The 25,929-nt window shown below is 44.8% G+C and overlaps 1 protein-coding gene across 1 annotated transcript in view; it reads left to right on the top strand.

The window, feature by feature from the left end:
• The window catches only part of LANCL2 (LanC like glutathione S-transferase 2), a 32,986-nt gene that overhangs the window by 3,337 nt on the left and 3,720 nt on the right, over window positions 1–25,929 (top strand). The window contains exons 2-8 of the mRNA XM_054160980.1: window positions 4,977–5,094; window positions 9,441–9,648; window positions 11,738–11,885; window positions 12,468–12,614; window positions 15,729–15,911; window positions 18,731–18,907; window positions 24,620–24,692. Of these exons, the coding sequence (XP_054016955.1) occupies window positions 4,977–5,094; window positions 9,441–9,648; window positions 11,738–11,885; window positions 12,468–12,614; window positions 15,729–15,911; window positions 18,731–18,907; window positions 24,620–24,692 (1,054 nt within the window). The remainder of the gene's footprint in view (window positions 1–4,976; window positions 5,095–9,440; window positions 9,649–11,737; window positions 11,886–12,467; window positions 12,615–15,728; window positions 15,912–18,730; window positions 18,908–24,619; window positions 24,693–25,929) is intronic.

Raw genomic sequence — 25,929 nt, 5'->3', positions numbered from 1 at the left:
TTGAATGCCTTGTCCGAGAAAGGTGAGGGTAATAATTTCTCACACAACATTAATTCTAGATTAAGAACAAACATGATTTTAAATGTAAGTCTTTACGAAGTGATGAATCTTTCAATTAAATGTGTCTTGCAGCCCTCTTCCTTTTGATGTGGATCCCATGGTGATACCTTGGCCTCAGATAGTAGCTATAGACATTATCTCAGTGTTCTAAAAGTTTTCAAAAAGGAAATGTAAATGGTCAGGGAGGCAGAGAAATTAATAGATGACTCGAGACTTGGAACAAAGCATACTGCCTCGCTCAGGGGAGAACCATTTTTTCTGTTAAGTTTCATTTAATTCTAACTCTCTCTAATTGCTTGTTGGGGAAAGTATTAATATTTGAAAAGGACATGCACTTCTGATAGTTTCCCCTGCATTGTAGACAGCTCTATTTACGACTCATCTATTGTATGGGCATCAAAGTAATTTAGACAGTATTGATAGAGGGTTTTGGTTTGTTTTCCAGCAAGCTTGGGACCTCCTAAAAATATTCCAGCTAGGGAAGAGACCTCTGTGTAGTGAGTGATGTTAAATCATTCCCACAGCAGACTTCTGGTTTCTTTGTTTTTAAGAAGTAGCATGCTGGTGTTAGGCTACCTTGAGGACCAGTGATTTCTAGTATTGCTCTTTTGCTTTATCAGGATAATGTTCTTGGGCACCTGTTAATCATGTTTATTTTTGTCACCAATATTCTGAAGTTTTTTGGTGACTTTAAATTTGTAGGCTTCGGGTGGGTTTTGCAACCTAATCATCAATGAGACAAATAGTTTCTTTTACACACACATGCATTAGAGGCACAGTGTCATGATTTCTTACATGCTTCAAATGATTCATCCTGTAACTTGAATGGGTTGCATTTTAATGCCGGTTTTTGCACCCTGCCTACCTCCTCTGAGGGAGGGTGTGCCTGCATTTAAAGCCTGTTCCTAACTGTGTATTTCTAGCACCTCAGTAGTTTGCCTACAGTTACTGATTTCTATTTCTCCTTTTTCCTCCTTTATTTTTTTTCACCACAGTCAAATGGCACTAGATGCCAGCTGGCTGAAAACCAGAGCAATGTGTTCTACAGACAGCAGTGTTTCAAATCATGTATAAAGCATGTGGGTTTGCAGAACTGGAGTTCATTTCTGGCTTCAGACCTCTGATCATCTTTGTGGCCTTCCTTGGGACCTACTCAAGCATGTCCATACCTTTCTTACACAGGAAGTGCTAGAGCTGGCTGCAGTCCTCCAGGTGAGGTCTCACCAGAGCCAAGGAGAGCTGCAGAAACACCTCTCGACCTGCTGGTCATGCTGCTTTTGATGCAGCACGGGCTGTGATTGATGTTCTGGGCTGTGGGTACACATTGCTGGCTCACACACCTTTTTTTTGTGCGTTCAGTAATACCTCCCACGTCCTTCTCCAGAGGGCTGCTTTCAGTCCACTTGTTGCCCAGCCTCTACTTGTGCTTGGGATGGCCTCAATACATGCATGTGAAGTTATCACATCACACATCCAATAGGTTATCAGAAGTCAGACTTCCTGCTCTTTGTTTGGCCCTACAGGAGTAACAAGATTCACCTGCAGAAGAGGCTGAATGCCAGCTGGAATCATCCTGGTGAAATGAATGTGCTTCCCATGAAAATCAATCCCTGCTCAGCATGAATTAGCCTGCTTTATGCTCAGCTGTAAAGCTGCCATAAGATTCCTTGAAGGAGGTTTATAAGTCTTCTAAAGCCACCTTTCAACATTTATTTATTTATGTAATTAATTTATTTTGATGCATGTAAGCATCTGTTACAAGCTTATGGTGTAATCTTATCAAATGAAAGCCTCAGAGCAACCAGAAATGAGGCAGTGATGGAGGAGTAAGGTAGCTGGGGAAAAACTTTGTTGCTACTCATAACCTATTCACACCAGCATAAGCTTGGGAGTAGTTTTGTTTGGGCTGGTAAATAATGATAATAATAATGTAGGAAACCTTTTCTATGTACTGAATCAAGATAAGTGCTTATTCCCATTTTGGAAAGGGATGTGCCAACCTGCACTAAATGATTTGTGTTGGAACCATAATGTCAAAGCAGAACCTGGGGGTCCTGATGTCCTGCTACTGTTTTCCTGCCTCTGAGTAATTTGATCTGGTGTTTGAGGAAAAAATACCCTGGTTTGGTAGCAGCAGGTGCATTGTCAGAACAAAAAGATAAGCAGCCTGCTGGTGATGTGCAGCAGGTAAGGGTCTGAGACCTTGGTTCACTCCTGTCAAAGAAGCTGAGCCCTGTGCCTGGCTGCATCCACGTGGATATCCTCACGCTGTTTCACCATATGCCTTAGCATTGGCATGGCTGCCTTCTGAAGGAGAGTAGCCCTGTCCTTCTGCTGAGACTTCACTGAACTAGTCAAAAAAAGATGGGGGAGGAGGGAATGTTGTGTGTGCATGTGGTATGTAGGGTTTCCTAACAAGATCGTTAACACCACATTAAGGCCAAAGAGAAACAGACATTAGCTGCTTACTCTGTTTGTTTGCTGCAGACCTCTAGTAAGAGACCTCTTACTTTTTCCAAGAGCGTTTTGTGTGTGAGATGAGATGTAATAGCACAGTTTCCCTCTTCCTTCCATTTGCTGTTATTGTGAATTGGATTTGAACCATTGACCCTGGAGGCTTCTGCTGTGTCTCAGAGGATTTGTGCAATCCCTGTTACCTGCTTTTCTGTCTATTTGAATTCACTGATTTGCATTTGAAGATCTGCTCTGAACAAGAATACAAAGTGTGGTGTATTTTGAGTAAACAATTGCTCTGTCCAAATATATAAGCTCTGTCTAAATACATAAAATACTTTGTAATAAATGTGTTAATAGGCAAAACTGACCAGTAAGTTACACTATTTAATGAACAAACCCCCAAGACCCCAAAACAAACACCACCAAAAAAAACCCACAACACACAGCCACAAAGCACAAAAACCAAACAAAACCCCTCCAAACAATAAAAAACATTCCAACCAAATACACAATTTTTTTTGTTCCTGGTGCTCCTGGTCAAATGTGGAATCATCCTGGGAGGAGACTTAATGACTACTCTTTCTAATAGAACTTAATAGGGCAATAAATTCTGGTTAATTGACTACTTCCATGTTCTGTAGGCTTCAGGGAGTAATCAATAGTGTATCTTCCCATACAGTATATATAGAATAGAACAGAATTAACCAGGTTGGAAAAGACCTCTGAGATCACAGAGTCCAAGCTATCATCCAGCACTATCCAATCAACTACACCATGGCACCAAGCACCCCATCCAGTCTCCTCCTAAACACCTCCAGTGATGGTGACTCCACCACCTCCCTGGGCAGCACATTCCAATGGCCAATCATTCTTTCTGTGAAGAACTTCTTCCTAACACCCTGATGCAGCTTGAGACTGTGTCCTGTAGTTCTGGTGCTGGTTGCCTGGGAGAAGACACCAACCCCCACCTGGCTACAACCTCCTTTCAGGTAGTTGTAGATAGCAATAAGGTCACCTCTGAGCCTCTTCTTCTCCAGGCTAAGCAAGCCCAGCTTCCTCAGCCTCTCCTTGTAGGGCTTGTGCTCCAAACCCCTCCCCAGCTTTGTTGCCCTTCTCTGGACATATTCCAGCAACTCAACAGCTTTCCTAATTGGAGAGAAATGTTGGCAAGACTAAAGTATCCTCTGTTATGTTCCATGTAAATTTCTCTTGGTCAAAAGTAAAATACTCTTCCATTTTACATGTTGATAACTTAGCTACTTCCTCTTTGTGCATTAGCTAAATCTACCAAGCTACTTTTACTCATCCTCAGTGTGTCCAGCTTTGGTTTTGTTGGGATGTTTTTTTGTTTTGTGGTTTTGTTTGGTTTGGTTTTTTTAGTAGTTGTTTTTTAACATGACACTGCAATTAACAACACGATACAGTATGTTGATCCTACTTTGTATTGGGGAGGGCAGAGAACAAGAAGCAGGAGGAAAGGCATTTACATGACTTGCTGTGTGTGGTGATCACAAACTGGGACATCCAAAAAAGTCTTGGATTTAAAAAGAAAACATGACTATGTCATAGATGGTGTGATTGATCAACTTTGGTTTGATTGTCTCAGATATGAGCATTTATTTTTCCTTCAGCTGTTTCCTGCTTTGGAGTGCTGTGGAGCAGGTGCAGGGACCTTGTGATGGGAGCAAGCACTTACAGCCTGGGACTTGTGGGGTTCAGTGTGCTGTGTTCAACCATAACAAGGGGATGGACAACAAGGAAGAGGGGCAGTGGGCACAAACTAGAGCACAGGGTGTCAGAGTACTGGATCAGGCTGCCCAGAGAGGTTGTGAAATCTTCTCTGGAGACTCTGAAAACATGCCTGGACACATTCCTGTGTATCCTGCCCTGGGAGAACCTGCTTTAGCAGTGGGGTTGGACTGGGTGATCTCCGGAGGTCCTTTACAACCCCCACCATTCTGTGATTCTGTGCTAATGTGGTTTTGGTCCCAGGACCCTGTGTGGGGTACTGGCTCATGGAGCGGCAGCAGATGGTTGACTTCTGTTTGCATTTATTCCCCTTTTACTCGGTTCAGGGAAGCTTTGCTTCCTGTTTTGAGAAGCCTGAGATAAGAGGCAGTGTATAATTGCATACTGCCACAGTGTCCTTAGCTCCACTTCATGGGACTTTAAAGTGTGCCCAGGTGGTTTTTTTCCCCCTAGTAACTTTAATATGCTATTGGAATGGACTACATGGGACAGGTTTAAGATGAGTCACCTTGACTTTGCTGAATGCTCTCTGTAGTACTTACTCCCTAGTGACTTTTGGTTGGTCAGGTTTGGATTTGGTTCGGGTTGGTTTTGTGGTTGGGTTTTTTATTGTTGTTTTTTTCCCAAGCAATGAAGTGCAGCAGACACTTTGCCTTCTTGGATTCTTTCATTTTCTGACTCACTCCCTTTCTCCTGTCTCTTGTTTTCAGGTCAGTGCTCAGTTCTCAAAGAGAATCCAGGCAAAAATCAAGGACCTTCTGCAACAAATGGAGGAAGGGCTGAAGACAGCAGATCCGCATGACTGCTCTGCCTACACAGGCTGGACTGGTGAGAGAGTTAAAAATTGAATTAAGTGTGTTTGTTAAAAGATGTCATTGGATTTATTCACAGGAGAAGGTTCTGATATTGTCACAGGAGCAGCAGAAATACTCCAGTACAGGCATTTGTGTGAGCTGCTTGCTTTTAACTCAGGACCTTTGGTCACTGCTCTCTGGAACAACTTTAATGGACTTCTAGAATCATTTCAGCTGGAAAAGACCTCCAAGATCATTGAGTCCAGCCATTCTCTGACACTGCCAAGTCTGGTACTAAACCATGCCCCTCAGCACAACATCTCTGCTTCTTAAACACCTTCTGGGCTCAGGATTTAAGCGCTTTCCTGGGGCGCCTGTTCCAGTGTTTAAGAACCGTTTCAGTCAAGAAATTTTTCCAATATCCAATCTAAACCTCCCCTGGGTCAGCTTGAGGGCACTTCCTCTTGTTCTATCACTTGTCACTAGGAAGAAGAGACCAACTCCCACCTCACTCCAACCTCTTTTTAAGGGAACTGTAGAGAGCAAGAACTTCTCCCCTTGGCCTCCTCTTCTCCATACTGAACCACCCCATTTTCCTCAGCTGCTCTTCACCAGACCTGTTCTGCAGATACTTTACCAGCATTGTTGGCCCTTCTCTGGACCTGCTCCAGCACCTCAATGTTTTTCTGGGAGTGGGGGGGCCCAAAACTGAATTCAGTAGTTCAGGTGCTACCTCACCACTTCTGACTTGAACAAAGCTGCAGAGACAACTGCCTTTTGTGTATGGAGATCTTTGTCTTGCAAAAGGAGTAGATTTTTCTAAGGCTGCTCTCTCTTTAAGCTTACCTTTTGTTTCTTTGAAAAAGGAATTTTGGGGGTTTTTCTTATCTCTTTGTTTCCTTAAAAGGAGTTATTTCCACCTTTTTCTGTTCAACTGAGATCGGTTAGCAGATGTGTAATGGTAACAGCATCATCTAATCATGGGGGGAGAGGCAGGTGACAACATCATGTAATCATGGGGGGAGAGGCAGGTGGGTGGGAGGGAGGTCTTCCGTGCCCAGGAGCTTGGAGCCTTAAAATTTGGTTTATGAATAGTTTGGCTGTGCTTATTCTGTCTCTACAGAAATGGTAAAACAAACGTGTAAGGAAGGGGAGTGTGGAGGTGGGGTCGCAAGATGGTGAAGTTCATGAAGATAAACAAGCATGTGCAAGCTGGGCACCATCCTTCATCCAGCATTGCATCACTGCTGCTGTCCAAATGGGAATGAATGATCTCTTATCATCCTTTAAGCAGAGCCTGCAGTTGTCAGGCCTGATACAGCCACCAGTCTTCAAGCTGCCAGAACACTTTGCTGTCTAGGCATCCTAAGTACCACTTTGCTGCTCCAGTGTCCTATTCTATTCCTGCTCTAACTCACACTCCAGGCATGCTTAGACTTTTAGCACAGCTTGTTTGGAACGTGCCCTGAGGAGATCTGTCTTTCCTTTTACCTTGTGAGGGGGGAGCAGCTTGGAAAAACTCTCCAGGCTCTGTCCATGCACAGGCTTCATCCTGGCAACGCAGGGGTGAAATTTCTTTGCTTTTTTTCTTGTTGTTTCAGTACAGATGGTGCTGTGGGTGGGTGGGTGGGGAAGTTTTAGACTACTCAAGCTTAAATGCGTTTCAAGGTCTGAAAGTGAGTGGCTGCTAAGCGAGTACAGAAGATCTCCAGTGGTGGGCTTTCTGATGGTGACATTACAAAAGGGCTCCCAGGGAGCTGCGTTCTGATTCTGTGAGTGACAGCTGAAGTTGGGACTGATAAACCAGAGCATGCTGAAAATGAGTCATCGGCTAAAAGTAACACAGCCGTCATTAGCCGAGACAAGGAGGTAGATGAGCAAGTGATGCAGTCTGAGAGCAGGGATTTTCCATCATGTGGAAGGATCCCCAGCCACATCGATTCCAAATGGTAAATTTCTTTCAAGGCTTCTGTGGAAATGACTCTGAAGAAAAATATTTCAATGATCTGGCTTTCAAAGTAGTGTGAATAGCCTCCAGATTTGCTCCTTGCAGCATTTGGCTAGTGTGCAAATCAGAAGGTAAAACCAATGCTGGAAACAATTGCCCTGCTTGTTACTTACCAGATGTAGACAAACCTTACTGGCAGTGCAGTCCTAAGCACTGGCTTGTGCTCTTTAAAGCCTTGTTGGAGCATCTGCTGTTGGCACATAATAGTCATAGGATTCTGTACTGTGAGCTGGACTCCAGGTATCCATCTTGGACTTTTGGAGTCACTCTCGTAGGACTTGGATAAGCAAGATGGACTCCAGGACATCAGGAGTCTGTCTTGCTTATACAAGAGTCACAGAATGCTAGGGTTGTAAGGGACCTCTGAAGATCATAGAGTCCAACTCCCCTACTAGAGCAGGGTCACCTAGAGTAAATCAAACAGCAACACATCCAGGTGGGTTTTTAATGCCTCCAGAGAAGGAGGTTCTACAACCTCTCTCGTAGCTCTGCCATCCACAAAGTGAAGAATTTTTTCCTTATGTTTACATGGAACCTCCTATGTTCCACTTTGTGTGCATTGCCCCTTGTCCTGTCACTGAACCCCACTGAGAAGAATCTGGCTCCATCTTCCTGACACTCACCCTTTAGGTATTGATCATCGTTATTGAGATCCCGCCTCAGCCTTCTCTTCTCCAGAGTATGTACTACACATCTTGGAAGAGCAATTTTAAGGGTGTTGTATAAGGAAGGATTGGTTGAACTGTGCCTTATAGCTGCTTTCCTGAGCATACTTTGATCAGAAGCTGTGATAACTACACATTTGTTGCAACATACAAGGAGTGACAGTAAATTCAGTAAATAGGCCATGGGGTTCCTGTGCCTTGAATTGGGCTAACTGAGCTCTGCAGCTCTCCTTTCGGATTAATCTAGAAAAGCCTGTTTAAAGCCAATCTGGAAAACATCCAAAGGTGGTGTACCAGGACTCTTGTGGTGATATTCTTGTGCTTGATAGGTAGCCTCTCTGTGGAGCTAAGTGGGCCTTGTGTGTACTCGGCTTTAGTTGTGGCTCAGGAGAATGCTCTTCCCTGTCCAGAAGCAAATTTGAGATGCATCATACTCTGGAGGCAAATATTTTGCCTCTGCACAGGTATGCTGGCAGTTGGCCAATGAACATCCAGTCAGATGGGTTTGCTTCACTTTATTCAGTCTACATTGTTGCAGTATCTATGGCTTGGTTTGGTTTGAAGGGAACCCACTTTAGCATCTGAAGGGGACCTACTGGAAGGCTGGGGATGGGCCATTTAGAATGCCTTGTAGCAACAGAAGGAAGGGCAGTGGTTTGAAACTGGAGCAGGGTAGATTTAGGTTGGGTGTTAGGAGGGAGTTCTTCACAGTGAGAGTAGTGAAATACTGGAATAGGTTGCCCAGGTTGAGGACTGGTCCTTGTGGACATTCAGGATCAGATTGATCTGGCCCTGGGCAGCATGGTCTAGTTGGAGGTGTTCCTGCTGATTGCAGGGGGCTTGAACAAGATGACCTTTGAGAGTCCTTTCCAACCCCATGCGGCCTGTGAATCTGTGGAAACTATGTAATGAGTTTAGTGGAGTGAATCCTGGTAGTACCTGAGGTAATTCTCTGAGCACTTGCTTGTTTTCTGGCTTTCACAAACCAGCTTAACTTGAAGCTCACAATCATGTTGTGAAATACATTTAAGAGTTATAAAGAACTTGGCAAATCTAAGCAAAACAATTCTTCAAAAGATCCTTTTATAAATTAAATGGAAAATAAGTCACTTCTCACATAGAATAGGTAAGGATTGGTCGGTGTACTTGACCATATGCATACCAGGGGAGGCTTAGGTTGGACATGAAGAGCAATTTCTTTCCTGCAAGAGTGGTCAGGCAGTGGAACAAGCTGCCCACTGGGAAGTGGTGGAGTCACCATCCCTGGAGACGTGGCGCTTGGGGACATGGTATAGTGGGCATGGTGGTATTGGGATGATGCTTGGACTCAATGATCTTAGAGGCCTTTTCCAGCTTTAATGATTCTGTATCTGTTAGCCCAGGTTTTTGAGTCTTCAGTAACTTCTTCACTAAGCACTGGTGCCTGTGTCATGATTTTTCTTCATTCTTTGCAAATTATGAGTCTACCTCTGATAATTTTGTCACCATTCAAATTGATGTGCAACCAAAATGTGTGTCCCATTGCTTTCCCGTCAGATAAACTAGGACCCTTAACCAACATCCTTTAACTACCCAGGTACCCAGGTGTTTAACTACCCAGGTGTTTTGACTGAATTGCTGGTTCAGAGACACTGAAGAGGGAAATATGAAATACCTGAGAGGAAAACTGAATGAAAAAAATCTCTATTTTCCATCTGGTTGTTCCAGGTATTGCCCTCTTATACCTGCAGCTGTACCGTGTCACAAAGAACCAGAGCCACCTGCAGCGATCTCTTGATTACGTGAAGAGAATCCTTCGCAATCTGAGTGGCAGAAGAGTTACTTTCCTCTGCGGTGATGCTGGGCCGCTGGCAGTGGGTGCAGTGGTTTATCACAAGCTAAAAAATTACAGTGAATCTAAAGAATGTGTGGCCAAGTAAGTGGTTGATGGTAGAAAAAGCTGTGCCTTTCATTAGTAGAGAGTGTAGGTTCAGTAATGTTGGCACGCGTAGTTTTGGAGGACAGCACTGAAATGTGGAGACGCTTTCCTGATGCACCTTCAGCAGAAGAATTCAAAACAGGCTTTTTCTTTGTCAAAGTTGGCTTACACTTCATTCCTATTTAGTGGCTTGAGTCTTCTACTCTAAGGGCAGGGTGTCCTGGGCATATCTGCAGTGCATTGATTCTGTCAGGTTGAAGTGGCATTTAACAAAAGCCACATGCTTGTCATCAGCAATATGTAGCACTTGTGCAACACGTCATGCTTCCTGTATAGAGTGGGTCTTAACGGTACATTTGTTACAAAACATGTACACTTCAGGGAAACATCCAGCCAGAAATACCAGATTGATATGTGAGAAAGAGTGCAGAAAACCAAGAGAAGGTATTTACTGAACTGTCACAAACTAAAGGGCTTTAATTAGGTCAGACTGTGTGGAGGGTAGCCTGAAAAACTTCCATCCCCTTTTCAAAGTAATGTAAATGTAACAAATGTCTTGAGAAATCCCATTTAGATATAGAGCTTCCTTGGAGAAATGAGTGTCCCTTTTCTGATTGCTGCCCTGGGATGGAAGCATTGGAACCTGGTGATATTTGCATTCAGCACCAACAATCCTCTTATTAGTGCTCCAGCAGCATACCTTAGCCTGCCAGAATTGGTGGACTAACATTATGTCCTCATCTCCCTTCTGGTTTATATTTGGAAATAGAAATGATCTCTTTTTAATCTAGAATCCTAGTGTGATAGATCTCTGCTGCTGTTCCTCAATGAATATTTCAGTTTTGAAACGAGTATAGGTTTGGCTTGTTTTCACCTTTAGAACTGGCAGCAAACTTGGGCATGTCATTTCAAATGCAGCTGGGAAAGTAGTGTTGCTTTAAGGCACAAAATATGAGTAGAGCAAAATTACATTAGCCATAAATCTTTTAGTTTTGCCTCTCCTTGGAAAGTCATTGCTAGGAGGAGGACTGAAAAGGAGGTTGGTTTGATTATTTGTTTATTTTCTTCCTTTATTTTGTTTTGTTTACAAATATATTCATGACACCAGCTGAATGGTTTGTTACAGATGTCAAAATGTAGACTGTGATTGCCCTTTCAACTTTTTACCTTGTAGCTGTGCAGGGGTATGATTTGAACAATAAAACCTAGCAGTGGACAGTTGGAAATAATTGAATTCTAAATCCAAAGTATAGTTCCAAGAAAGGAATAATAATATAAAGCTATTTTATGAGTGGATTTTCACTGGTATTAAGCAGTGACAGCAGAAACAAGCCCTTGGGGTGAATGTTTTTGTTCCAGCATGATGTTAACATTTCTGCTGAGTAATGTCATCTGAGGGAATCCGGGGATTGAATTTGGTCTTAATCCAGATTTTCTTGCTCCCTCCCCCAATTTAAAATGTGATCATCTCCATGGTTTTATCTAGTTGCCAATTTAATCACAAAATATGCAGAGACAGGGGGTAAGTGGGCAGGAAATCTTTGCTCCACCTCAGGACTAACGCAAGCTGGTGGAGTAACAGCAGGGAATCTCTTTGGAGCAAACAGGAGTTGCAGTGGGCAGCCTAATGGTTTGGGTTTCTTTTTTCATTGCCAAAGACAAGCAAAATACTTGTGCAGAGTAGCAGTGCCCTTTTCAAAACTGAGCAGCTAAATTTCTGAGACAACATGTTATCTAGGAAGGGGAAGTGCTGAATGATGGTATTGGGTTTTCTGGGTTGTTTTATCCCTCTTCCCAAAGGCTCCAGGAGGAGGCTCTCCAGCCTCCTTCAATCCCCACCCTGCACACATACCTCTCTTTTTGTCTGCAGAAAACCCAGAGAGTTTCACTAATACCCAACTTGGCTCTGTTTCAAGTTGTCTGCTGGTGATGGCAGGCATGCAGAGCTCCTGTGTGTGAACCAGGTCAGCTGGGGATGACTGAAGAGAAGTGATGGGGATTCTGCTGGTGTGGCTTGTACAATATATAGTCCAGTGTGGCCTCTAGAGAAGGTGTTCTCACTCCTTGCTTTCCTTGTCTGGTGCAGGTTGTTGCAGCTCCAAAGGACAGTCATAAGCACAGATGCTGAACTTCCAGATGAACTGCTTTATGGCAGAGCAGGTTACCTGTATGCCTTGCTGTACCTCAATACTGAAATTGGCCCAGACACTGTCCCACAGTCTGTTGTCAAAGAGGTAAGAGGCTTTTCTTTCTCCAGTGAGGTGAAATGGAATCATTCCTTCATATTATTCAAGAAATTATGAGAGAAATGCTGGAGAGGGACCTAGAACTGGGAACTCAGTCTCATTGATCCCTCCAGTCTCTTTGCCCTTTCCTTCCTGCCCAGCTGGGACTGATACAGGCTGGTTCAGCAGGGGTGTCCATGGCCAGCTGTGGAAGTGAATCTAATGTGGGACTAGTTTTGGAGTGTTTGGGGATGAGAAATTGTTATGAAAAACCTTAAGTATGGGAGTGAAAAGAATGAGAATTCATTGTGGGAAAGATGCACAACTGTTCTGCAGATACCAGTACCAGAGAAGGCAGGCCTGGGGAAAAAATAAAGTGACAAGAAATATTTATATAGTAAGTTTTTACCCTTAGATTTGTGATTCCATCACTTTGGAAACTCTTGATATGTACCTCAAAAAATGCATTGAATATTGCTGTCCTGTTGCTGCTAATTGTGGCTTAATCTTTGCTGTGGTTTTAGTCATGAGAGAGCAAAACCCTCAGAATCAGAGCAGGAGAGATGGAAGGTGGGTGTGTTCTTTTTTTAGGTGATAGATGCTATCATTGAATCGGGGAAGAACTTCTCAAAGGAGGAGCGGAAGACAGACCGCTGTCCCCTGTTGTACCAGTGGCACAGGAAGCAGTACGTTGGAGCAGCCCATGGAGTGGCTGGCATCTATTACATGCTCATGCAGGTAAGAGCATCTTCTCTGGGCTGGGGTGAAACACCAGTGATTTTTTGGTTTAGCACCAGAGGATCTTAACTTTGTCTTTCACACATGTACAGAGATTGTCTGGGTCAAGGCCTCACAGTTTGGAGTCAGCCTTTGCAGCACAGAAGTGTGCAGGGGTCTAGCTCAGGCCCTGGTAGCAGAAGGAAACTGTGACTGGACTTTCTTCACATTAGAGTGAATTGACCCTTGAGTTGAGTTTCAGAGCATCAGTGTTCCAAACAGCTGAAGTTTCCTACCCTCAGCAGAGTCAGTGAGGTGCCTTCCCTCATCCTCATTCTTCTGATGCCTGTCATTAAATACTGACTTACTCTCCCTCAGTCTTCACAATTTTTAGCTGTTTTTAAATGAGTGCACTGCTGGTACCTCCTGCCCTCCATGCCTTTTCTTTCTTCTCTGGTGATTTTTTTCTTCTTCTTTTTTTCACTGTCTTGAAGCTTTTGGAAGTCTATCTTTAACCACACATTAATCCTCAGTGTGCCTTTATTATGATGTTCTTCCTTATCCTTCTTATCTCTCCCCCAAAATCTGATGTTCTTCAGTGCGTTTATGACCCCTGTTCTCCTCTTTCTTTTGTCCTGAGTGAGATTCCTCTCTTGTGTATGCCTTCTCTTTCCTGCACTTAAATCCATTCCCTGCTGCCCTGAGATTCTGATTTTTCAAAACAGACCTCTAGATCTTACTTCTGTTGTACCATCTGGAAAAGCAGCCTTAAGCTTCATTGTAGAAGATGGTCATAGAGCTGCAAAATTTGTATCATGCCTGCTTCAGCTTTCTGAAGGTGCTGCCAGTCTGTGCATCTTCATTTCCCTAGCAGCTCGAAGCTGCAAGCAGACATTCACAGCAGAAGTAACTGAGCTGATGTTTGTTGTTGCCCCTGTTTCAGATTAGCTCACACCACTTCCACCAGTGGCTGATGCTAAAGACTCTGCTGTGGAAGTGCCAATCGCTCTGTGACCTGGAGCATGCTTGTACCTCACTACAGACATTTTCGACAGTGGCCGTCTCACTGGGGCCTCAAACTGCTCTGATTTACTGTGCCCTTATCTTCACTTCCTGCTTTTGTTAGCAATGTGGTCCATCACACTCCACCTCCCTCATCTATCTGGCTTCCATTTTTCCTTCCTGGCTCTGCTAGATTTTCTGAAGAACACTCATTCCTTCAAAGAAGCCTGTTTGAAGGCTCCATCCTTCATTTACTATTCAAGCCTGCTGACAGAAATAATTGCACAGTGCTTTTTGGTTTAAGCAGAAGCTACTCTGGCTACATGTTAAAATCCTAACTCTCTTTTCCTTTACATGTAATTGCTGCTTTTAAGAATTACCACAAAGCCATTGTTTATGCAGCATTAGATTACTGTCTTTTCAATGTACATTAAATATTGTGAGTCATGCAGAGTTGAGTCATCCACTGCAGGAGAAGATGGCATATTGGAGTCCATCCTTTCCCCATCTCTCCCACGCTCAATGAGATTTTTTTCAGTATCTCCAGCAAAGAATTCAGAGCACAGTCTGTTGAGTGGCTGTTTGATAATAAGAAAAAGGCCGTCCAACATACCTGACTTGTGAATGTCACTGGTCATCATGTCTGTACAATGCCTTTATGAGGGGACTTATATTGCTGGATTCATTTATAGAAGACTTTCTGGGAGAATAAGAGCTCAGCTGTGTTAAATAACTCATCCAGGAGGTGGAAGGGGAATTCTGAAGTGCTTGCTGTAGAATCACAGAATGGTAGGGCTTGGAAGGGACCTGTGAAGATCAGCAAGCTGGTAGAGGAAGGAATACCAACTAAGAACAACTACAGACCAAGCAGATACTCAAGCTTCTAAACATTTACTTAAAGGAGCATGCAGGTTGATGGATATATTCCTCCTTTTAGCAAGGATGTAAACTAGACAGAAGAAATGAGAAAGGAACTTCAGGAGAGCAATCTAAGGACGAATGTGTAGTACAAAGGTGTTTAGCTATGTGGAAAAGGAGCTGTTGCTTCTGAAACTGGTAATGCAGATTCATAGCCTGTGGCTTCAGGGAGTTCTGTGGATAATGGAAGTCTCTAACCTTCATAAACCTTTGTAGACTCTTCTTCATTTATTGGAAAATGGGACAGGTTTCTCTACATTACTTAACTGTGAAACAAAATATGTAATCCATTGTATTATGTGTGTATTATGAGCAACGTGGTTGCAAACTCATCTTCCTCCTCCGAGTATTTTACTATTCTAAGGTATAGAGAGAGGCCTGGGAGTCATGAAATCTGTATTCTGTTCTCAGTTTTTTCCATACTCTTTCTATGTCACCTCCAGTAAGACAAGTAGCAACTTGGTGCCCCAGATTTTTTGTCTCTGGTAGCTGTAAAAGTGCTCTTCACAAGGGTGTTGTAAACAGACAATTAAAACTGTGTGAAGTGATTCACAGTATTTGGATCAAGGTCACGTATATGGGATACTTGAAAATGGATCATAGAATCAACAAGGTTGGAAAAGACCTCAGAGATCATCAAGTCCAACCTGTCACCCAACACCTCATGACTACTAAACTATGGCACCAAGTGCCACGTCCAATCCCTTTTTGAACACCTCTAGGGACAGTGATTCCACCACCTCCCTGGGCAGCCCATTCGAATGGCCAATCACTCTTTCTGTGAAGAGCTTTCTCCTCACCTCAAGCCTAACCTCCCCCTGGTGCAGTTTGAGACTGTGTCCTCTTGTTCTGGTGCTGGTTGCCTGGGAGAAGAGACCAACCCCCTCCTGTCTACAACCTCCTTTCAGGTAGTTGTAGAGAGCAATAATGTCTGCCCTGAGCCTCCTCTTCTCCAGGCTAAACAACCCCAGCTCCCTCAGCCTTTCCTCACAGGGCTTGTGCTCGAGGCCTCTCCCCAGCCTCACTGCCCTTCTCTGGACACGTTCAAGTGTCTCAATATTCCTCTTAAATTGAGGGGCCCAGAGCTGGACACAGTACTGAAGGTGTGGCCTAAGCAGTGCTGAGTACAGTGCTGAATCAAGCGTTGATCCACCATTTGTGACTATTTCTGTTCATGGTGGTGTGTGTTTGGTGTTTTTTTAATGTTTCCTTTAGCCAGTTGCAAATGTGGACCAGGAGACCCTGACAGAGCTGGTGAAGCCAAGCATTGACTACGTGCGCCATAAAAGATTCCGCTCCGGCAATTACCCATCGTCACTGAGCAACGAGACGGACAGGCTGGTTCACTGGTGCCATGGTGCCCCTGGGGTCATCCACATGCTCATGCAAGCTTACAAGGTGAGTCATTCTCTGGTGATCACAGATGCACCTGTATGCAGGCCCGTTGGATTGTAAGGCTGGCATTTTACAGCATTCTAGATCACAGAAGCAGAGAATGGTAGGGTTGGAAGGGACCTCTGAAGATCGAATCCAGCTCCCCTGCCAAAGCAAGATCACCTAGGGCAGGTCACACAAGAACGCATCCAGACAGGTCTTGAAAGTCTCTAGGGAAGGAGACTCTAAATTGGTGAACAGAAGTGAAAGCAAGCCAAAATGCTCTTAATGACCCCAAGTCTTGGGGATAAATTAAGCACCAAGACAGAGAAGAAACTGATTTAATAGTAGACTAATTTTGCCCTTAGAATCATAGAGCAGTAGGGTTGGAAGGGATCGCTGAAGATAATCGAGCCCAACTCCCCTGCCAAAGCAGGGTCACCTAGGGCGGGTCACACAAAAACACGTCCAGACAGGTCTTGGAAGTCTCTAGAGAAGGAGACTCTACAACCTCTCTGGGCAACCTGCTCCCAGGCTCCAGTACACTCACAGGAAAGTTTTTCCTCATGTGGAACCTCCTGTGTTTTAGATTGTATCCATTACTGCTGGTCCTATCACAGGACGCCATTGAAAAGAGACTGGCTCCTTCTTCTTGACAGCCACCCTTCAGATATTTATAAACAGTCATAAGGTCTCTTCTCAGTCTTCTCCAAGCTGAACAGCCCCAGGTCTCTCAGCCTTTCCTTGTCAGACAGATGTTTCAGTCCCTTCATCATCCTTGTAGCCTCTGTTGAACGCTCTAGTATATCCCTGTCCCTCGTGAAATGTGGAGCCCAGAGCTGGGCACAATACTGCAGATGTGGTCTCAGAAGGGCAGAGGAAGAGGAAAAGGAAAAGGAGAGTCTCCCTTGGCCTGATGGCCACACTGTCACTGAATGTACCCCAGGATAGCACTGACCTTCTTGATCACAACAGCATATTGCTGTCCCACGGATGTAGGTCTACACTTTTGAAACAGAACACCTGAAAATCTCAATACGCTCCCATAGGGATGTTTTAAAAAGGAAATAAGTGGGTGAAGCTGCTTCTCAGGGTGCTAGTAGTTAGTAGACTCTGGGCTTTCTTGGAAAAGGGCCATGGATTTAAATAACTTGTTTATTGGGGTGCTGGGTGAGAACATTGCCCTAAATTCTTTGTCTTCATCCCAGGAGTTTAGGAATTATATTGTTTTCAGAAGCATAGGTTCATGTGTCCTGCCACAGAACATCTTCCATAAATTATTCCATTATTAAAATCCATCCCTTCAGAGCTTAACATCATTGCAAAGATCCTGGGCCTCTTCTAGGGCCCGAACACAGTTGCTGGACAAGCCCACTGTTTGTCTTCCCCATCCTTAACAAGGTTTGCTGTCTCCCTCATGCTGTACGCTTCTGATTTGCATGGCATTTGGAAGTATGCTGTTGAATTAAATTCATGCAAATGAATTCTTGCTTTTGACAGCCCTCCTTTACAGATTCCCTGCTTGCCTCTGGGTAGGCTGACGAAAAGCAGGCTTGGTTTCTGGAATAATTGCTCCTGCCGCTACCTGAAATGTGAACTGTAAATCTCTTACAGCTTTGCCCAATGTGCAGCAGGCACAGTTGCTTTTTCTTTGAGATATGGTAGGAGGTTGACAACACTACAGGCTTCTTTTTAACTTTACTTTCCCCAGCACAAAACAGAACAGAATAGAATGGAATTAACCAGGTTGGAAAAGACCATCGAGATCATCAAGTCCAACCTGTCACCCAACACCATCTAATCAACTAAACCATGGCACCAAGTGCCTCAACCAGTCTCTTCCTAAACACCTCCAGTGATGGTGACTCCACCACCTCCCCAGGCAGCACATTCCAATGGCCAATCACTCTTTCTGTGAAGAACTTCTTCCTAACATCCAGCCTAAACCTCCCCTGGTGCAGCTTCCAGCTGTGTCCTCTTGTTCTGTTGGTGGTTGCCTGGGAGAAGAGACCAACCCCCACCTGGCTACAATCTCCCTTCAGGTAGTTGTAGACAGCAATAAGGTCTGCCCTGAGCCTTCTCTTCTCCAGGCTAAGCAAGCCCAGCTCCCTCAGCCTCTCCTCACAGGGTTGTAGCCCTTTGCAAAATTGATGCTGACCAATGCTTAAGAGTATTTCCAATGCTAATCAAGGTGTTCTTACTTATACTCATAACAGAGGAAAGAGTCCTGTTCTATGCAGAGAGATATTTTTGTGTGTTTTTGACATGGAACTCAAGGCAGATGTTGACTAACCAGGAATTACTCAAGAGGACTAAGACCTAGCCCTTTAGGACCAAACTTAGGTTGGATGAGGCATTGAGCAACCTGGTCTAGTAGGAAGTGTCCCTGCCCATGGTAGGCTGTTGGAACTAGATGAGTTTTAAGGCCCCTTCCAATCTATTCTAAGATTCTATGATTTGATGGCCAGTGGTCTGTGTGACATTTTGTTGGAGGCAAGAATTACACTTCTGTGTTTCAAATGAAATGGTGTTATGGTTTGGGAAAGGAGAGAGGCAAAAAAGGACCATGGTTGTGGAACCTAGGGCCTTCAATGTGACTTTTTTTCTTGGGGATGCTGGTTACAGAGACAAAAACTTTAGAAGTTCTTTCCTTTTCCAAGCAAGGAAAGTTGAAACAACTTAGTAACGAAAGAAAGGCAAGTTTATGATGAATGGATTATTAAAATGAGAAGGAAATTGTATGTGGAAAAGCCCCACACCAACAACTGAACATCTCTCAGGTCCAACTGCCTTTTTGTTTTCATTAGTAATTTAATTTCTGTGCATTTATTTTTATTCCACAGACTTTCAAAGAGGATAAATACCTGAAAGATGCCATGGATTGCAGCGACGTCATCTGGCAGAGAGGTTTATTGAGAAAAGGATATGGGATCTGCCATGGTACTGCTGGCAATGGCTACTCCTTCTTGTCTCTCTATAACCTAACTCAGGACAAAAAGTACCTCTACCGAGCTTGCAAGGTGAGCGCTGCAGCATCCACCACAACACTGTTCCCTTCCATGTCATAACACCCAGCCATCCTCCCTAGGGGGAAGGGAACAGAAATAGAAATGGGTAGATTCAGACTGCTTGTTAGGAAGAAGTTCTTCTCCATGAGGGTAGTGAGACACTGCGACAGGTTGTCCAAGGAGGTGGTGGAAGCCTCATCCCTGGAGGTTTTTGGGCCAGGCTGGATGTGGCTCTGAACAACCTGATCCAGTGTGAGGTGTTCCTGCCCACGGCAGGGGGGTTGGAACTGGATGATCCTTGAGGTCCCTTCCAACCCTAACAATTCTATGATTCTATGCAAGGGTAAACCTCATCTGTCCACACGGGGCACACACCATCCTAACATGCAGCGTGAAAGACAGAAATGTTCTATAGGGGGAGAGGAACAAAAAACAAATTCAGGAGAAAATGGAGAGTCTGAGAAACCAGCCTGCCTGAACAAGAAGAGGCTGGTGTTACATGGGGCTAATTATTCCATTGAGACATCCACTGTCGTCCTCAGCTCCTCAAGCAATGCTGTTTGTAGTCTTTTGTAATTATTTGTTTTCAGGCTGGTGTCTATTTGGAGCTTTTAGAGCTCAGAATTGCAGTTATTAAATTGCTCACTTGGAGGTTGTGGGTTGTTTTTTTCTTCATTAAGACAAATTACAGAGAAAGACACACTGAGAATTTTTCCACTGGAATTGTCCAGGTTCTGCTATCAGCCCTGATTATACTAGCAGTTACCAAAGGAGAAGGTTTTTTCTGCCCCTCTTTCCTCATTTTTAAGGTCTCTACCAAGCCAAATCATTCTATGATTCAGTCTTACAAGATTCTTGTTTTGCTTGGGTTTGGTTTGTTGGTTTGTTGTTTTCAGCTTAATTCACTGAGAGTAGGTTTCATGTTGTCCTGGTGGACAATAACTTATCCATGGGACAGCAAGGTGCCCTTCTGGCCAAGATCCCATGGTCTAGTCATGGGGTTTGTGGTGTCAGGTTGGACTTGATGATCCTCGAGGTCTCTTCCAACCTTGGCGATACTGTGATGGTGTCCAGCTCTGGGCTTCCCAGTTCAAGAGGGACAGGGAGGATGCAACAGAGGCTACAAGGATGATGAAGGGACTGGAACATCTGTCTGATGAAGAAAGGCTGAGAGACCTGGGGCTGGGTAGCCTAGAGTAGAGAAGACTGAGAGGGGATCTTATGAATATAAATATCTGAAAGGTGGGTGTCAAGAAGAAGGGGCCAGTCTCTTTCCAGTGGTGTCCTGTGGTAGGACAAGGGGCAATGGATACAAAATGAAACACAGGAAGGTCCAACTCAACATGAGGAAAAACTTTACTGTGAGGGTGATGAAGCCCTGAAGCAGGCCGCCCAGAGAGGTTGTGGAGTCTCCTTTTCTAGAGACTTTCAAGTCCCTTCTGGCTGTGTTCCTGTGTGACCCGCCCTAGGTGATTCTGCTTTAGCTGTGGAGTTGGACTTCAGACTTCAGAGCTTCCTTTCAACCCCTACCATTCTCTGATCCCATATTGCATACACAGCTATTTAGCTGAGACCTTTTAAAAAGTATTGGGAAGGGAAATTTGCCAAGTTGCTTCTTAGATGCTTTTTAGATGAGCACTGGCCATATGTAAAGTTAAACATCTCCACTCTCAGCCTGCCCTCTCTCAGCAGGGCTTAACAAAGTTCCTGCTGGTGTCACATTGAAACCAAGCATCATGCCATGAGGACACCTGCAGGCACACCTAAACCCTAGAGAGGGGAATAAACCCCAGGGCTGATGTGTGATTTTGTTACATGTGGACTCACCCCCTGCTGATGTGTGAGCCATAGCACCAAGCAGGCATTGCTGTCAGCAAAGCCATCAGGTTCTTCCTGTCATCCTCCATGCTAGTGCTTCTTCTGTGTCTCTGTGCAACACTGGAACTCCTGTGGGTGCTGCATTTCTGGCCCAATACCAAGCCACAAAAAAAAAAGCAAGCCTATGGATTTCAAAGCCAAACAAGGAAGAGACTTGGCTACATGTCTGAAATCCCTTTGAGAGGGAAGACATGGCACTGTGGCCAGAGATTGTTCACTGGCGGTGCCCAGCGTGGGCACATCTGGTAGCACATTTGCAGCCATTCTGCATTTTAGCATCTCCAGCATTGAGTCAGGCCCTTCAGGCTATTGCAGGGGAAATCCTGAAGCAGGCAGAGGAATTTGCTTCTCTTCCATTCCTGAAATCTTTTGGAGCCAGTGCATGCAGGGAAGCAATCATACCCTCTTCCTGGAGGTTCAGGGCCAGGTTGGATGAGGCCTTGAGCAACCTGGTGTAGTGGAAGGTGTTCCTGCCCATGGCAGGGGTGTTGGAATTGAGTGATCTTTAAGATACCTTCCAACCCACACTATTCTATGATTCTATCAAAAGGCAGGTGCCTGAGAGAGCAAGATGGCTCCTCTCCCAGGGGTGTTTGCTCACACTGAAAACATGAGGCCCAGGAGAAGGAGCCTGGCCAGGAATCCCTGGTTGCCGCTCAGGCGCCACCAAATCATTTCACAAGTGAACTGGAAGAGCTTAAAAGGCCAAAGCTCACAGAGATCCCTGCTTTGTGCTCCTCACTTTTGGCTTTCAGACAGGCTCCCAGGAGGCTGAGTCACTCCTAGCTGGCCTGCCTGTGAGAGGAGAAAGAGGCTGTGACACCCTGGGTTCCAGACAACAGCAAGCATCCTCTCCCTGTGCTGCTCAGCCTCGTGGTTAAACCACTGCTGGTGGCAAGGATCCTCAGTCTGTGTGACAAGCAATGGCTGATGTTTTCCTGCTACAAGACACTTCTGGTTTTGTTTCTCGCCCCCCCTTGGTTTAACAAAGATATTCATGTGGCTTACTGGATCTGTGGGTTGTACTGAAGCTGTGAACTCAAAAGGGATGGTTGGGTTCAGGAGCCTGGGGTGTGTTTTTTAGATCCCAGCAGTTCCCAGGCTGGCATTAATAATAATGGCTAAGGATGCAACAAGATGTGGATGTTGCAAGAACTGATTGTAATTTAGAAACTGTGTCATAAACATGTTCAGTCCTCACATAAAAAATAAGATTACATGGAGAATTAAACCTTGGTTTGAAGATTCATACCTGCAGGGGGCCCAAAAAGGTTTCATCCATCCTGAGTAACAGTCTGGACCCCACAGTGTTTGAGTTTGTAGGGTTTTTGCTGGCTTTCCTTAGCACATTCACATGCACACACGTGAGAGGACAAATCCATCCCCCCAGTAAACATTTAAGCAGAAGAGAGTGGGGGGAGGGAGGAGATGCCACTCTTTATCCTGCTGTTGAACAGATTGATGGCTCTGGGGGCATGCTCACACCCCATATTCCTTCACAGCTAGGGCACCCTCTATTCAGTAGGATGATTTGTTTGCTAGCAGGAGGAGTGTGGAGAGACCTTGCTTTGCAGGAATCTTTGTGCTATCAGTGGAGAAGGCTGTGGTTTGCTTCCAGGCACAGAAAAGCAGGGGAAAGTCACAGCTGTCTATATGCTGTGGGGAGCTGTAATTACAGAGACATGCATGGTTGCTATTAAGCTGATCCAGATGCAGCTGATAAGTCACAGGATCACAGAATGGTAGGGGTTGGAAGGGACCTCTGAAGATCATAGAATCCAATCCCCCTGCCAGAGCAGGAGTAAATCACACATCCAAGTGGGTTTTTAATGCCTCCAGAGGAGACACCACAGCTGCTCTGGGCGGCTCTGCCACCCTCAAAGTGAAGAATTTTTCCTTATGTTTACATGGAACTCCCTGTGTTCCAGTTTGTGTCCATTGCTCCTTGTCCTGTCACTGAACACCACTGAGAAGAGTCTGGATCCATCCTCCTGATGCTCACCCTTTAGGTATTGATCAGAACTGATCAGATCCTGTCTTAGGCTGTTTTTCTCCAGGGTGAACAGCCTGTCATATGAGCAATGCTCCAGTCCCCTCAGAATCTTAGTGGCCCTCTGCTGGACTCTCCAGTAATTCCTTGTCCTTTTTGAACTGAGGAGCCCAAGTCATGCAAGTGTAATGGAGCTAGTGCAGCAGTGTTGCTCAAACTGGTATCTTTTTTGTGACTCTTTTGAATGGCATTCCCTGTTCTGCAATAAAACCCTATTGATGGCCTTAATTGTCTAATTCTATTTGTAATTATTTTTTATAAGGCTTGGGGAGAGCAAATAAATAAAACTGAGTAATGGCAGTTGAATGCTCTAAATTGGTGAACAGAAGTGAAAGAAAGCCAAAATGCTCTTAATGACCCTGAGTCTTGGGGATAAATTAAGCACCAAGACAGAGAAGAAACTGATTTAATAGTAGACTAATTTTGCCCTTAGAATCATAGAGCAGTAGGGTTGGAAGGGATCGCTGAAGATAATCGAGCCCAACTCCCCTGCCAAAGCAGGGTCACCTAGGGCGGGTCACACAAAAACACATCCAGACAGGTCTTGGAAGTCTCTAGAGAAGGAGACTCTACAACCTCTCTGGGCAACCTGCTCCCAGGCTCCAGTACACTCACAGGAAAGAAGTTTTTCCTCATGTGGAACCTCCTGTGTTTCAGATTGTGTCCATTACTGCTGGTCCTATCACAGGACTCCATTGAAAAGAGACTGGCTCCTTCTTCTTGACAGCCACCCTTCAGATATTTATAAACAGTCATAAGATCTCTTCTCAGTCTTCTCCAAGCTAAACAGCTCCAGGTCTCTCAGCCTTTCCTTGTCAGACAGATGTTTCAGTCACTCATCCTTGTAGCCTCTGTTGAACACTCTAGTATATCCCTGTCCCTCATGAAATGTGGAGCCCAGAGCTGGACACAATACTCCAGATGTGGTCTCATCAAGGCAGAGCAGAGGAAGAGGAGAACCTCCCTTGGATCTCTTCTTGGTCTTCTGTGCTCCAGGCTACACAGCCCCAGGTCTCTCAGCCTTTCCTCATCAGACAGATGTTCCAGTCTCTTAACCATGCCCATAGCCTCTCTAGTATTCCTCTGTCCCTCTTGAACCAGGCAGCCCAGAACTGGACACAGTGCACCAGATGTGGTCTCAGCAGGGCAGAGTAGATGGGGATGAGAATCCAACTTGTCTTGCTGTCCACACTCTTCTTAATGCACCCCTTGAAGCTGACTATACCTGTTCTGCCTGCATTTTCCATTGATGTGTAGCAGGGTTGATCTACAGGAGGCACAAGTTAAGCACAGTCCACCTGATGGCATCCTCATGGAACTGAAACTTGTGCTGTGGAAGATACAGCCTTGTCATGGTCAAATGGATCTGGGACTGGTTTCTGTGTTGTGTCTATGCTTGTACTACTTCTCCCAGGCAACCATCACCAGAACAAGAGGACACAGTCCCAAGCTGTGCCAGGGGAGGTTTAGGCTGGATGTTAGGAAGAAGTTCTTCACGGAAAGAGTGATTTCCCATTGGAATGTGCTGCCCAGGGAGGTGGTGGAGTCACCACCACTGGAGGTGTTTAGGAAGAGACTGGAGGGGATGCTTGGTGCCATGGTTTAGTTGATTAGATGGTGTTGGGTGATAGGTTGGACTCCATGATCTCAAAGGTGTTTTCCAACCTGGTTAATTCTGACTTCTTATTCTGCTGTTTTACATTTGCTGCCTATTAATACACAGATGCTTAGATTTGCATTTAACAGTCTTCAGTAGTGAAAATAAAATAATTGATTCTTTTTCATGTGTTCTTCAGTTTGCAGAATGGTGTTTGGAGTATGGTGCACATGGATGTCGTATTCCTGACCGACCTTACTCTCTCTTTGAAGGTAAAGTAATGGTGTTGCAAATGTGTTGCACAGGGAAGTTGGGCAGCCTTGCAGTTTTGGCTCATGCTTAGGAGCTGGCAAAGCTTTGGAGCTTCCTCTGTTAAAAATAATTGGTGGTAGAGGGAAAGTTTTTCTCCTCCTTGCTCTCAAATAAAATCCTGCTGTGCTGATACCTCTTGGCTTAAAACAAGCAGAAGCCTGGGCAACATTTTTGTTTCAGGTGTTGTTGTAGAGATTGGACAGAGGAGCAGTTGTGGGTAGGGGGTCTCAAAGCAGTTCATAGAAGCATAGAATGGTAGGGGTTGGAAGGGACCTCTGAAGATTCACAGAGTCCAATCCCCCTGCCAGAGCAGGATCAGCTAGGGCAGGACACACAGGTATGCATCTGGATGAGTCTTGAAAGCCGCTAGAAAAGGAGACTGCACAGCCTCTCAGTAACCTGTTCCAGGGCTCCAGCACTCTCAAAGGAGAGAAGTTTTTCCTCATGTTGAGGTGGAATTCCCTCTTGTGTTCTAGTTTGTATCTATTGCCCCTTGTCCTATCACAGGATACCAATGAAGAGAGACTGGCACCCTCTTCTTGACACCCACCCTTCAGATCTTTATAAACATTAATAAGATCCCTTCTCAGTCTTTTCCAGGCTACACAGCCCCAGGTCTCAGCCTTTCTTCATCAGACAGATGTTCCAGTCCCCTAGTCCTTGTAGTATCCATTGGACATTGCAGTATATCCCTGTCCCCCTTGAACTGGGGAGCCCAGAACTGGTCACAATAGTCCAGATGTGGTTCCAGCAGGGCAGAGTAGCGGGGGGTAGAACACACATTCTTAACGCACCGCAGGTTGCTGCCCTATCTCGAGGAGACCTTCTCTGTTGCAATACTAAAGCAAGGAAAGGCTCGTTTTAAGATGGACTCAATTTACTTCACCAGAAAAGAAACACAGTTTTCTTAGGGGCTTTTCTGTAAGTCCAAAGACAGCCCTGAATGCTTTCCTAGAGGTCTGCATTTTTTACATTTGCTGTCTATTTTCTATTTTCTTTCTCACCCTGATGCTTTAGAAAGAGGGTAGCAAGAAATCCTCTAACCAAGCAGGATTTGAAACAGTGCTGTTGCTTGATGAACAATGAGCCTAGTGTGCCACCTGTCACCAATAGGTGAAATTACAGCAGAAGAAATGAAACCCAGGAGCAGTGGCTGAAACCCTGTCAGGTAGTGCTGGATTCAGCAAGAGCTGGACA

This window comes from Dryobates pubescens, chromosome 4, assembly GCF_014839835.1.
Source record: "Dryobates pubescens isolate bDryPub1 chromosome 4, bDryPub1.pri, whole genome shotgun sequence".
In the NCBI taxonomy this organism is placed as follows: domain Eukaryota; kingdom Metazoa; phylum Chordata; class Aves; order Piciformes; family Picidae; genus Dryobates; species Dryobates pubescens.
The sequence above is the reverse complement of the archived record's forward strand: the minus strand, read 5'-3'. Positions and strand labels throughout refer to the sequence as shown.